General features: G+C 34.4%; 1 protein-coding gene across 1 annotated transcript; it reads left to right on the top strand.

Moving 5' to 3' along the window:
• The first annotated feature begins 7,416 nt into the window (after nt 1-7,416).
• Nucleotides 7,417-8,464, top strand: LOC126609576 (23 kDa jasmonate-induced protein-like). The gene is made up of 2 exons (XM_050277421.1): nt 7,417-7,914; nt 8,024-8,464. The coding sequence occupies exons 1-2, from the start codon at nt 7,459-7,461 to the stop codon at nt 8,207-8,209; spliced, it is 642 nt and encodes a 213-aa protein (XP_050133378.1). The 5' UTR covers nt 7,417-7,458; the 3' UTR covers nt 8,210-8,464.
• The last annotated feature ends 5,036 nt before the right edge of the window (nt 8,465-13,500 follow it).

Below are 13,500 nucleotides of genomic sequence, written 5' to 3'. Positions count from 1 at the left end.
ATGAGCTTATTCTCACAGCATAGCAGAACCGGTTTTTTTTCAAAGCACAGCAATACCAAACCAGCCCCTAACCTGTTTATATATAGTGAAGTAGTGGGCGAAGTCTCTCACAAGTACATTCATGTTTTTGAATGCATTATATGAAAAAAGGAGCTTAAACACCCAAAGACAAACTAAAAGACAGTCCATTACAAATCAAGTATATTCATGTTTAATCATGCTTGTTGTTTTGTTTGATTGATCTGATCTAATGATCAGAACTAAAAAGAATGTCTGTTTATATCTTTTGTGGATGACAACTTTCATGAGGCTTAATTAGTTATATATGGAAATTCCGAGTATCTACAATTTTCTTTTCGTGCATTTATCCGCATTTTACCATATCTAAAGTAGTAATCCTACGATTTAAAACATAGGACATCCACTAACATATAATTTAAATAATTTAATTTAATTTCTTACTTTTCTACGTTGTTAGCCTCGGTTAGGTTATTAGATTGTCCGACTTCTTGAGTCCCAAATATGCAGACCATTGAAACAACGGCTGCCTCTATAAAAATTAAATCACGGCTGCCAAATAGCGAGCATAAAACTCCGATGAAAATATTGTTAAATTTCACTTCTTGAGTCCCAATATGCAAATCATTGAAAATATTATATATCAACAAACTTTCTTTCCTTAATATCAATATCAATAGTTGTTAATGTGAAACCAAAACTTTGTTCACATGCATTCCTCACTTACTTCAAAACCACCGCATTTGCCTCAAAGCCAATGACATTATATATCAACAAAATTTCCTCAATTTCAATATCAACCGTTGCTAATGTGAAATCAAAACTTTGTTCACTTGTATCCCTCACTTCCTTCAAAACCGCCACGTTTGCATCAACGTCAATGATAATATTATATATCAGCAAACTTTCTTCTTGAATTTCAATATTAACACTTGTTAATGTGAAACCCAAAATTTGTTCGCTTGTATCCTTCACTTCCTTCAAAACCGCCACGTTTGCCTCAACGTCAATGACAATATTATACATCAACAAACTTTCTTCTTTAATTTCAATATCAACTATTGTTAATATGAAACCAAAACTTTGTTCGCATGCATCCCTCACTTACTTCAAAATCACCGCATTTGCCTCAATGTCAATGACAATATTATATATCAACAAACTTTCTTTCCTCAATTTTAATATCAATAGTTGTTAATGTGAAACCAAAACTTTTTTCACATGCATCTCTCACTTTCTTCAAAACAGTCAAGTTTGCTAATCCTTCACTTACTTCAAAACCGTCGTGCTTGCGTCAACGTCAAAGACAATATTATATATCAGCAAACTTTCATCCTCAATTTTAATATCAACAGTTGTTAATGTGAGACTCAAACTTTGTTCACATGCATCCCTCACTTACTTCCAAAATCGCCACGTTTGTCTCAACGTCAATGACAATATTATATATCAGCAAACTTTCCACCTCAATTTCAATATCAATAGCTGTTAATGTGAAAATGAAACTTTGTTCACATGCATCACCTACTTATATCAAAACCGCCGAGTTTGCCTCAACGTCAATGACAATTTTATATATCAACAAACTTTCTTTCCTCAATTTCAATATCAATAGTTGTTAATGTGAAACCAAAACTTTGTTCGCCTGTATCACTCACTTACTTCAAAACTGCCATGTTAGCTTCAACGTCAATGACAATATTATATATCAGCAAACTTTCTTCCTGGATTTCAATATCAACACTTGTTAATGTGAAACCCAAAATTTGTTCGCTTGTATCCCTCACTTACTTTAAAACCGCCACGTTTGCCTCAACGTCAATGACAATATTATATATCAGCAAACTTTCTTCTTTAATTAAAATCTGAACTATTGTTAATGTGAAACCAAAACTTTGTTCACATGCATCCCTCGCTTACTTCAAAACAGCCGTGTTTGCCTCAATGTCAGAGACAATATTATATATCAACAAACTTCTTTCCTCAATTTTAATATCAACAGTTGTTAATGTGAAACCAAAACTTTGTTCACATACATCTCTCACTTGTTTCAAAACAACCAAGTTTGCTGATCCTTCACTTACTTCAAAACCACCGCGGTTGCGTCAACGTCAAAGACAATATCATATATTAGCAAACTTTCGTCTTCAATTGCAATATCAACAATTATTAATGTGAGACCCAAACTTTGTTCACATGCATCCCTCTCTTACTACAAAACCGCCACGTTTGTCTCAATATCAATGACAATATTATAAATCAACAAACTTTCCTCCTCAATTTCAATATCAACTCTTATTAATGTGAAACCAAAACTTTTTTCACATACATCCCTTACTTACATCAAAACCGTCGAGTTTGCCTCAACGTCAATGACAACATTATACATCAACAAACTTTCTTTCCTCAATTTCAATATCAACCGTTGTTAATGTGAAACCAAAATTTTTTTCATATGTGTGCTTTACTTACTTCAAAACCGCTGCGTTTCCCTATACGTCAATGACAATATTTTATATCAGCAAACTTTCTCCTTTAATTTCAATATCAACTGTTGTGAATGTGAAAACCAAAATTTGTTCACTTGTATCCCTCACTTACTTCAAAATCGCCACGTTTGCCTCAACATCAATGACAATATTATATATCAGTAAACTTTCTGCTTTAGTTTCAATATCAACTATTGTTAATGTGAAACCAAAACTTTGTTCACATGCATATCTCGTTTACTTCAAAACCGCCGCGTTTACCTCAATGTCAATGACAATATTATATATCAACAAACTTTATTTCCTCAATTTTAATATCAATAGTTGTTAACGTGAAACCAAAACTTTGTTCACAAGCATCTCTCACTTTCTTCAAAACAGCCAAGTTTACTGATCTTTCACTTACTTCAAAACCGCCGCGCTTGCGCCAACGTCAAAGACAATATTATATATCAGCAAACTTTCATCCTCAATTTTAATATCAATAGTGGTTAATGTGAGACTCAAACTTTGTTCACATGCATCCCTCACTTACTTCCAAAGTCGCCATGTTAGCTTCAACGTTAATGACAATATTATATATCAGCAAACTTTCTTCCTGAATTTCAATATCAACACTTGTTAATGTGAAACACAAAATTTGTTCGCTTGTATCACTCACTTACTTCAAAACCGCCACGTTTGCCTCAACGTCAATGACAATATTATATATCAGCAAACTTTCTTCTTTAATTAAAATCTGAACTATTGTTAATGTGAAACCAAAACTTTATTCACATGCATCCCTCGTTTACTTCAAAACCGCCGCGTTTGATTCAATGTCAATGACAATATTATATATCAACAAACTTCTTTCCTCAATTTTAATATCAACAGTTGTTACTGTGAAACCAAAACTTTGTTCACATACATCTCTCACTTTCTTCAAAACAACCAAGTTTGCTGATCTTTCACTTACTTCAAAACCGCCGCGATTGCGTCAACGTCAAAGACAATATCATATATTAGCAAACTTTCATCTTCAATTGAAATATCAACATTTGTTAATGTGAGACCCAAACTTTGTTCACATGCATCCCTCTCTTAATACAAAACCGCCACATTTGTCTCAATATCAATGACAATATTATAAATCAGCAAACTTTCCTCCTCAATTTCAATATCAACTCTTATTAATGTGAAACCGAAACTTTTTTCACATACATCCCTTACTTACATCAAAACCGTCGAGTTTGCCTCAACGTCAATGACAATATTATACATCAACAAACTTTCTTTCCTCAATTTCAATATCAACCGTTGTTAATGTGAAGCCAAAACTTTTTTCACATGTGTGCTTTATTTACTTCAAAACCGATGCGTTTCCCTATACGTCAATGACAATATTTTATATCAGCAAACTTTCTCCTTTAATTTCAATATCAACTGTTGTTAATGTGAAAACCAAAATTTGTTCGCTTGTATCCCTCACTTACTTCAAATTCACTGCGTTTGCCTCAACATCAATGACAATATTATATATCAGTAAACTTTCTGCTTTAGTTTCAATATCAACTATTGTTAATGTGAAACCAAAACTTTGTTCACATGCATATCTCGTTTACTTCAAAACCGCCGCATTTACCTCAATGTCAATGACAATATTATATATCAACAAACTTTCTTTCCTCAATTTTAATATCAATAGTTGTTAACGTGAAACCAAAACTTTGTTCACAAGCATCTCTCACTTTCTTCAAAACAGCCAAGTTTGCTGATGCTTCACTTACTTCAAAATCGTCGCGCTTGCGCCAACGTCAAAGACAATATTATATATCAGCAAACTTTCATCCTCAATTTTAATATCAACAGTTGTTAATGTGAGACTCAAATTTTGTTCACATGCATCCCTCACTTACTTCCAAAGTCGCCACGTTTGCTTCAACGTTAATGACATCATTATATATCAACAAACTTTCTTCCTGAATTTCAATATCAACATTTGTTAATGTGAAACACAAAATTTGTTCGCTTGTATCCCTCACTTACTTCAAAACCGCCACGTTTGCCTCAACGTCAATGACAATATTATATATCAGCAAACTTTCATCTTTAATTAAAATCTGAACTATTGTTAATGTGAAACCAAAACTTTGTTCACATGCATCCTTTGCTTGCTTCAAAACCGCCGCGTTTGCCTCAATGTCAATGACAATATTATATATCAACAAACTTTCTTTCCTCAATTTTAATATCAACAGTTGTTAATATGAAACCAAAACTTTGTTCACATACATATCTCACTTTCTTCAAAACAGTCAAGTTTGCTGATCCTTCACTTACTTCAAAACCGCCGCGATTGCGTCAACATCAAAGACAATATAATATATCAGCAAACTTTTGTCCTCAGTTGCAATATCAACAGTTGTTAATGTGAGACCCAAATTTTGTTCACATGCATCCCTCTCTTACTACAAAACCGCCACGTTTGTCTCAATATCAATGACAATATTATAAATCAGCAAACTTTCCTTCTCAATTTCAATATGAACTCTTATTAATGTGAAACCGAAACTTTTTTCACATACATCCATTACTTACATCAAAACTGCGGAGTTTGCCTCAACGTCAATGACAATATTATCCATCAACAAACTTTCTTTCCTCAATTTCAATATCAGTAGTTGTTAACGTGAAACTCAAACTTTGTTCGCATGTATATCTGGCTTACTTCAAAACCGTCACGTTTGCTTCAACGTCAATGAAATATTGTATATTAGCAAACTTTCTTCCTCAATTTCATTATCAGCAGTTGTTAATGTTAATCCTGATCCCTCACTTAGTTCAAAATCGCCGCATTTGCCTCAACGTCAATGGCAATATTATGTATTAACAAACTTTCTTTCCTCAATTTCAATATCAACAGTTGTTAATGTGAAACCCAATATTTGTTGATATGCATCCCTCGCTTACTTCAAAACCGCTGCGTTTGCCTTAATGTCAATGACAATATTATATATCAACAAACTTTCTTTCCTCAATTTCAATATTATTAGTTGGTAATCTGAAATCAAAACTTTGTTCGCTTGCATCCCTCACTTTCTTCAAGACCGACGCATTTGTCTCAACGTCAATGACAATATTATATATCAACAAAGTTTCGTTCCTCAATTTCAATATCAGTAGTTATTAATGTGAAATCAAAACTTTGTTGACATGCATCCCTCACTTACTTCAAAATCGCCGTGTTTGCCTAAATGTCAATGATAATATTATATATCAGCAAACTTTCTTCCTCAATTTCAATATCAACAGTTATTAATTTGAAACCCAAACTTTGTTCACATGTATCCCTCACTTACTTCAAAACCGCCGAGTTTTCCCATCCTTTACTTCAAAACCGCCACATTTGCTTCAACGTCAATGAAAATACTATATATCAACGAACTTTCTTCCTCAATTTCAATATCAACAGTTGTTAATGTAAAACTCAAACTTTGTTCACATGCATCCCTCACTTGCTTCAAAACTGTCGCGTTTGCCTCAACGTCAATTACAATGTTATATATCAACAAACTCTCTTTCCTCAATTTCAATATCAACAGTTGTTAATGTGAAACCAAAACTTTGTTCACATGAATCCCTTTCTTACTTCAAAACGGCCGGGTTTGCCTCAACATCAATAACAATATTATATGTCAACAAACTTTCTTTCCTTAATTTCAATAACAACGATTGTTAATGTGAAACCAAAACTTTGTTCACATGCATCTCTCACTTACTTCCAAACCCCCGCGTTTGCCCATCCCTCACTTACTTCAAAACCACTATGTTTGCCATAACGTCAATGACAATATTATATATTAGCAAACTTTCTTCCTGAATTTCAATATCAACAGTTGTTAATGTGAAACCCAAATTTTGTTCACATGCATCTCTCACTTACTTCAAAATCGCTGTGTTTGCCTCAACGTCAATGACAATATCATATATCAACAAACTTTTTTTCCTCAATTCAATATCAATAGCTGTTTATGTGAAACCAAAACTTTGTTCACATGCATCTCTTGCTTACTTCAAAATCGCCACATTTGCCTCAATTTTATTGTCAAAATTAATCGTTGTTTATGTGAAACCAAAATGTAGTTAGCAATCATGCTCCGATGGTGTAGTCAATTAGATAGGTAAATTTTGCCTACACTCACAAAGTAGGCAATATTGCCTCATTCCAATTGGATCTCACGTAACTAAAGATGAAGTAAAATAAAATTTACTTGGTTTGCCTATTGCAAGATAATTGGATAAGCAACATGCCACTTCAACCATTGTAATACATTTTTACCTATGTTATTTACCTACACTTTGGAGAAATAAAGTCACATCACGCACGTCAAATGAGAAGTTTGTATTTTTGAAGAATGGCTCAGTAACTTGGAGGCAGATTGTCTGCCATCCTATTTGGGTACCCTTCCCATCCCTCCTATTTTGTGCGGTCACGGTTAAGCTACGTCAACATTTTATATTATTTTTTTTATAGAGATAATAAGACAAAAAGCAATAAGAATATAAAATGTTGACGCGGCTTAACTGTGACCACACAAATAAAAGGAGATGGGAAGAACACCCAAACAGGAGGGCAGACAATCTGCCTCCCAGTAACTTTCACTATCATAATTGGTAGATGTAAGTTTGAAAATAGTTATTCACGTGATAGTGTGATTCCATGCATGCTTCATGCATCCCTCATTTACTTCCAAAACATCATGCGATTGTTTCCACAGGGACATGATATCGTGTCCTTTTTTTATTTTTTAGTTTTTATTTTCTTAAGGGACACTTTAGACTTTTCCTTTTGCTAAACATGCCTGCTCATGAGATTATATAAATATGCATGCCTCACCAAGAAATGCTCCAAGAAAAATCGCAAGAGAGAGAGAGAGAGGGAGAAAATTAATTTGAGTTCAGTCTAGAGATGGCGTATAACGTTTTTGGCAACCCCATCACGAATGAAACTTTGGAGGGGATGCCAGAGTATGCCGGCAAGACAATAGGAAAATTAGACAGGGCACTCGTGGCACTTAATATGAAAAATGCCGCGGAAAAGGACTTCAACGCTCGAACACATGTGGAAAAATTGAAGGAGCAGTATGGCGACGGAGTGTCCACACTCTGCCTTGTTTACAATGCAACTGGGGATACCATAACATATTCTGATAAGAAAGATTGGTTGGGGCACATCGGAAAGGCACCATACGTAGCACTGATTGCAAATGGTCAGTGGGGTGCGTTTCTGCACGTCAAAACTGCCGGTGAGTCTTCTGGATCCACTGCGGCTGTTGTGTACCGAGGCACGGATAAGAATGGTACCGAATGTGATTGGATGTTGTCCTGGAGCAACCCATGGGGAAGGACTAAATGGGACAACACGGTTAGTAGTACAACTCTTTTTTAATATAACACTATATTTACACTAACGAATATAAAAACTAAACACATTCGATATCCCTCGAATCCTCACAATATGTACGTAAGTGCAGGTCTATACAGAGATTCGCGAACCTGGCCACTTTGAAAAGGAAGGAACTTGGGACATAATCTATAATTTCTTGTGTCAAACTCGTCCGTACAGCAAGGACACCTGGAATGGATGCGTGTCAATCATGTCAACTGGCAGTGACACCTCCCCAATTGTTGAAGCAATACTCACTTTAGAAAATGCTTAAGTTTGTGCATCTGTGACACTTTATTTTCTCACGCGGGGCCTTTCAATTAAAATGGGATGCATATTCCATGTTAATTCTATTTCAATAATAGGCTTGTAGTTTGAATTTGAGTCTTGTATTCTGTTTCAAAATAATGTAATATATTGTAATGTTTCAGCAAGGACACCTTGAATAGATGCGTGTCAATCATGTAATAAATTGTAATGCTTCAGAAAGGGGAGAAAATAAAGAAAATAATGTAATATACTAAGCTTAATATAATAATATTTCAGAATAATCTAATATATTGTAAGGGAGCATTGCATAGACGAACAAAATAAAGTTATAAATTGCCCACAAAGACATAGTAAATATTTCCTTGTAAAAGACAAAAGAAAGTTTCAAATTGCCCACAAAGACATAGTAAATATTTCCTTGTAAATATTTCCTTGATAATTTTTTATAGCTACACTCCTTGACCCTATATGAATACAACGAATTAATTCGATCCTCAATTTAAAATATTTACACAAGTGTATACCACAAAATCTTATGTTATAGTTGATGAAAGTATTAATAAATTCCAAGTGTTAGTGAATCTATTGTTTTGATGGGAAATGCATTGTACAAAACTAGTTTCAATGATCCAACCGTCAAACTTGTTTGTAAATCCTTCGAGATCGCATATGCCAAAAATCGCAACAAAATAAACATTCAGAGATCAAGTAATGGGACAAAACTTTTCGAATGTTATAAACAAAAAATCATGATTTAACGGTTATTTTAAATCCGATTTTGATGATTTTTTACAGCCACACTCTTTAACTCTATAAGAATACAATGAACTAATTGATCATCAATTTAAAACATTTACACAAGTGTATACCACAAAAAAAAAGGCAATGCAAGAACCTAAAAAAAACAAAAAAAAAAGCCTTTGCGCGAATTAGGTACCACTGCGTCGCGCAAAGGGTTTTTTTTTTGGGCCCTTGTGCTTATAAGTACAAAATAAATAAATGAAAATGTACTTAGTAAATACATATACCATTGATTTTGATGGGAAAACGCATTGTATGAAACTAGTTTGAACGATCCAACCGTTAAACTTGTTTGTATATGCTTCGAGATCGCATACGCCAAAAATCTCAAAAAACAAACATTCAGAGATCAAGTAAAGGGACAAATCTTGTTGACAGCTATAAAAGAAAAATCACGATTTAACAATTATATTAACTCTGATTTTGATGATTTTTTATAGCTACACTCCTTGACCCTATATGAATACAACAAACTAATTCGATCCTCAATTTAAAATATTTACACAAGTGGATACCACAAAATCTTATGTTATAGTTGATGAAAGTATTAATAAATTCTAAGTGTTAGTGAATCTATCGTTTTGATGGGAAATGCATTGTACGAAATTAGTTTCAACAATCCAACCGTTAAACTTGTTTGTAAATGCTTCGAGATCGCATATGCCAAAAATTGCAAAAAATAAACATTCAAAGATCAAGTAATGGGACAAAACTTTTCGACTGTTATAAACAAAAAATCATGATTTAACGGTTATTTTAACTCCGATTTTGATGATTTTTTACAGCTACACTCTTTAACTCTATAAGAATACAATGAACTAATTCGATCATCAATTTAAAACATTTACACAAGTGTATACCACAAAAAAAAAGGCAATGCAAGAACCCAAAAAAAAAAAAAAAAAAAAAGCCTTTGCGCGAGGTAGGTACCACTGCATCGCGCAAAGGTTTTATTTATTTGTTTTTATTGTTTTTTTTTTGGCCCTTTTGCTTATAAGTACAAAATAAATAAATGAAAATGTACGTAGTAAATACATATACCATTGATTTTGATGGGAAACGCATTGTATGAAACTAGTTTGAACGATCCAACGGTCAAAACTTGTTTGTATATGCTTCAAGATCTCATACGCCAAAAATCACAGAAAAAAACATTCAGAGATCAAGTATCGGGACAAAACTTTTCGAAGGTTATAAACAAAAAATCATGATTTAACGGTTATCTTAACTCCGATTTTGATGATTTTTTACAACTACACTCTTGAACCCCTTATGAATATAATGAACTAATTCGATTATCAATTTAAAACATTTACACAACAAAAGAAAATGGCAATGCAAGAACCCAAAAAAAAAAAAAAACAACTTTGCGCGACGTAGATGCACCTGCGTCGCGCAAAACAACTTTGTGCGACGGCAGTCTTCGTCGCGCAAAGCAGTTTTGCGCGACGCCAACTTTCGTCGCAGAAAGTGGCGTCATGCAAAGGATGTTTGCGCGAAGTTTTGTGTTTTAGGTCGCGCAAACATACTTTGCGCAGCGAAATTTGCTCCGTCGCGCAAACATGTTTTTCTACTAGTGGGGGTATATAAATTAATTAATAAATTGTTGGTTCATTAACTGTATGCATGCATCGAATGTTTATTGTTTTCTTTGTTTGTATTACCTTTTGAATGATGAATTTGGATGATATTACCTTTGAATGATGAATTTAGATGATATTATCTTTTGAATGACTATGAATTTGAATGAAAAATTGAGAATGGATGTTTATTTTACATAGTATTATTTTTATACAATTATATGTATAATATATAAAACATATATATATATATATATATATATATATATATATAATTAAATCCCGTGAGGCTTCACCTCACGCCTCATGCCTAGGCCGGGCTTTGCCTCGGACGCCTCGCCCATGCCTCACGCTTTTAATACATTGCTTCGAACCATTGCGGCTGCAAAGGTTTATCTTCACCGAATGGTATCTAATCTAGATTGCCAAATTTTGATGAACAATGCCATTAACCGCTTTGTTTCCTCATGAGATCGTTGAATTCCCTAATGGTACTAGCTCGCCATATCTTGCTTGAGACGAAGTTGGTCGTGCTCATGTTCCAAACTAAGCTCAAGATGTCTTATGTGTTCGGCAGCCTACATTGAAAGAAGGTCTTAGGAAGCACATCTGAGGTCTAATCGTCCTCCTCGTCGTGGAGGTCTAAAATCAGTGGGTTTAGGCCATCTCCAATCAAAAGGGCTAAATATAGGCCAGTTCAAAATTATAGCCCTGCAAAAAAATTATTTTTAAATAACAGTGTCAAGCCATATCATGTACCATCTCCAACCGAATGAGCTAAACATAGCCTCCTCAATAATTTATTAGTTTTTAGTTTATATTTCAAATTTATTGGTTAATTTAATTAAACTACCTTTGGATGCTTTTGAATCTAGTAGTTGAATTTGAATAAATTATTGCAAGTGAGTAGCTAGGCCCTAAAAAGGGCTAAGAGAGGAGGCTACATTTGGCCAAGCTAATGCCCTTTTGGCCACATTACAGTCTGGTGGCTCCACATAATTATTGGCCAACCATCGATTGGAGATGAGTTGTTGGACAAATCAGGCTATTTTTTACTTTTGGACTTTAACCTTCTCCATTGGAGATGACCTTAGTAGTCTTTGCAATAACCATCGCCGTTAATTTCTAGTTGCCGTGATTTATTTCCACTTATCAATGTTCTACACGATCTGCTGTGACGGAAGCAGGAGGATCCTGTGCCAATTCTACGCTTGAAGGTAGAATTGTCTGATTTATAGATGTCTGACTTGTAGATGTTTTCCCCATTGTCGTTTTCTTCTTAACAAAGCGAGCTTGATGGTTATGAACTTCGTAGCTTTTAACATTTAGTCCCACCGTGCGTGCCAAAATGTTGACCTTAAAAATTACAAGACCTACATGGTACGCAAGCTAAGTATATGTTTAGCTAACTACATCCTTTTTGTGAATGCTGGCGTGCCAACTCGCAACAAGCTTGGTTGGGAATAGATGTGGTGGTGGTGTCGAACGCTCTGATGACTTCTGCACTAGGTTAGGCAACTTCAACTATATTCATGAGAATATAAGTGCGTTGAATTGGTATCAAGTTGTATGGGCAAAGATATTCCAAGGAGATGAATGTCTTTATGGTGAACGTCGTTCAACCATCTGAGTGCCCAACTCTAAAATGCACATGTGAGTAAGCAATCATAAAACACCTCACTTCATTGAGAAGCTAGTGAAGTGATATATTTCGGCAAAATAATTGAAAACTCTTTTCCGGCTGAGACTTGGATAGATAATCAACCAACCAGAAGCCATGTTATTAATTCAAACTGAAGATGCTCCTAAATTACTTAATTTTGCAACTTCAGTGTTGTTAATCCAAACTGAATATGTCGTGGTTCCCAACACAGTGTTGTTAATCCAAACTAAAGGTGTGTTGGCTAGAGCGTTATGATAATTATTATTTTTCTGAGGGATTTGAGAATGTTTCATGTAGAGTGAGGGTTTTCCCGTAGAACATTTGAGTTAGTTGTTGAGTTGAAGGGCTTTCACGTTGTCAAACCACTTCTATTTATAGTGGTGGATTTCGTGATAACCAAGCTTGCCGAGGTAGAGTCCTGATAGGACTATGCCTTCTCGGCATCCACCCATATATCCTTGACATTCTCTTCAATCCTCTTTTTAACCGAAACTCATTCTCTAGCTAGTCTCGGCCTCTCTTTGACTTGAACTAGGATTCTAAACCCAATCTCTTTATGCACTTAATTCATTCTTATTTGATTAGCTGTAAGTTTCGATTCTTGGAATAATTCAAACTTATCAAAACTCGACTTGATCCATAGTAATTTCAATACTCAACCGAGCCACGTCTAAGTTTGATCCCTTAATAATCCTACTTTCATTATGAGTCGGCCGCCAAATCATGGTTTTCTAGGATGAGCTAGCTATCGTTTCTCAGCCCAAATCCTGTATTTTAGTCCCAAACACTAGCATTACCCCAAAAATTAATATTACCCTCCTTTTGAAAGTGGGAAATAAACTTCGAATTTCTTTTTGGAAGGATAATCAGCTCGGAAGGCCCCTGGCTTTGGATGGGCTCAGAAAATTGAAAATAAACGAACCAAATACAAAAAAAACCAAACCGAAACTAAAAAGCAAACTGAACCAAAAACTATTCGTTTGGTTTTGATTTTTGTTGTTCAAAAACTGAACCAAATGAATATAATTTAATATTTATTTATTTATTTACGTTCGGTGTTTGCTTCCCCCCGATTCCAAATCAACTATTAGCCTAATTTCAATCTAAGGTTAAACTTAACTTTACACCCAAATATATGTTACAAATCTTGTTCCAATTCTCGGTTAAAAAGAAAAACAAATTTTTTTACTAAAAAACCAAACCGAACTAAACCTAACCGAAAAAATAAAAAAAAATCTAACTGAATAATAA

Source organism: Malus sylvestris, chromosome 17 (genome assembly GCF_916048215.2).
Source record: "Malus sylvestris chromosome 17, drMalSylv7.2, whole genome shotgun sequence".
Taxonomy (NCBI): domain Eukaryota; kingdom Viridiplantae; phylum Streptophyta; class Magnoliopsida; order Rosales; family Rosaceae; genus Malus; species Malus sylvestris.
Note: the sequence above shows the minus strand (reverse complement) of the source record. Positions and strands in the feature narration are given on the sequence as shown.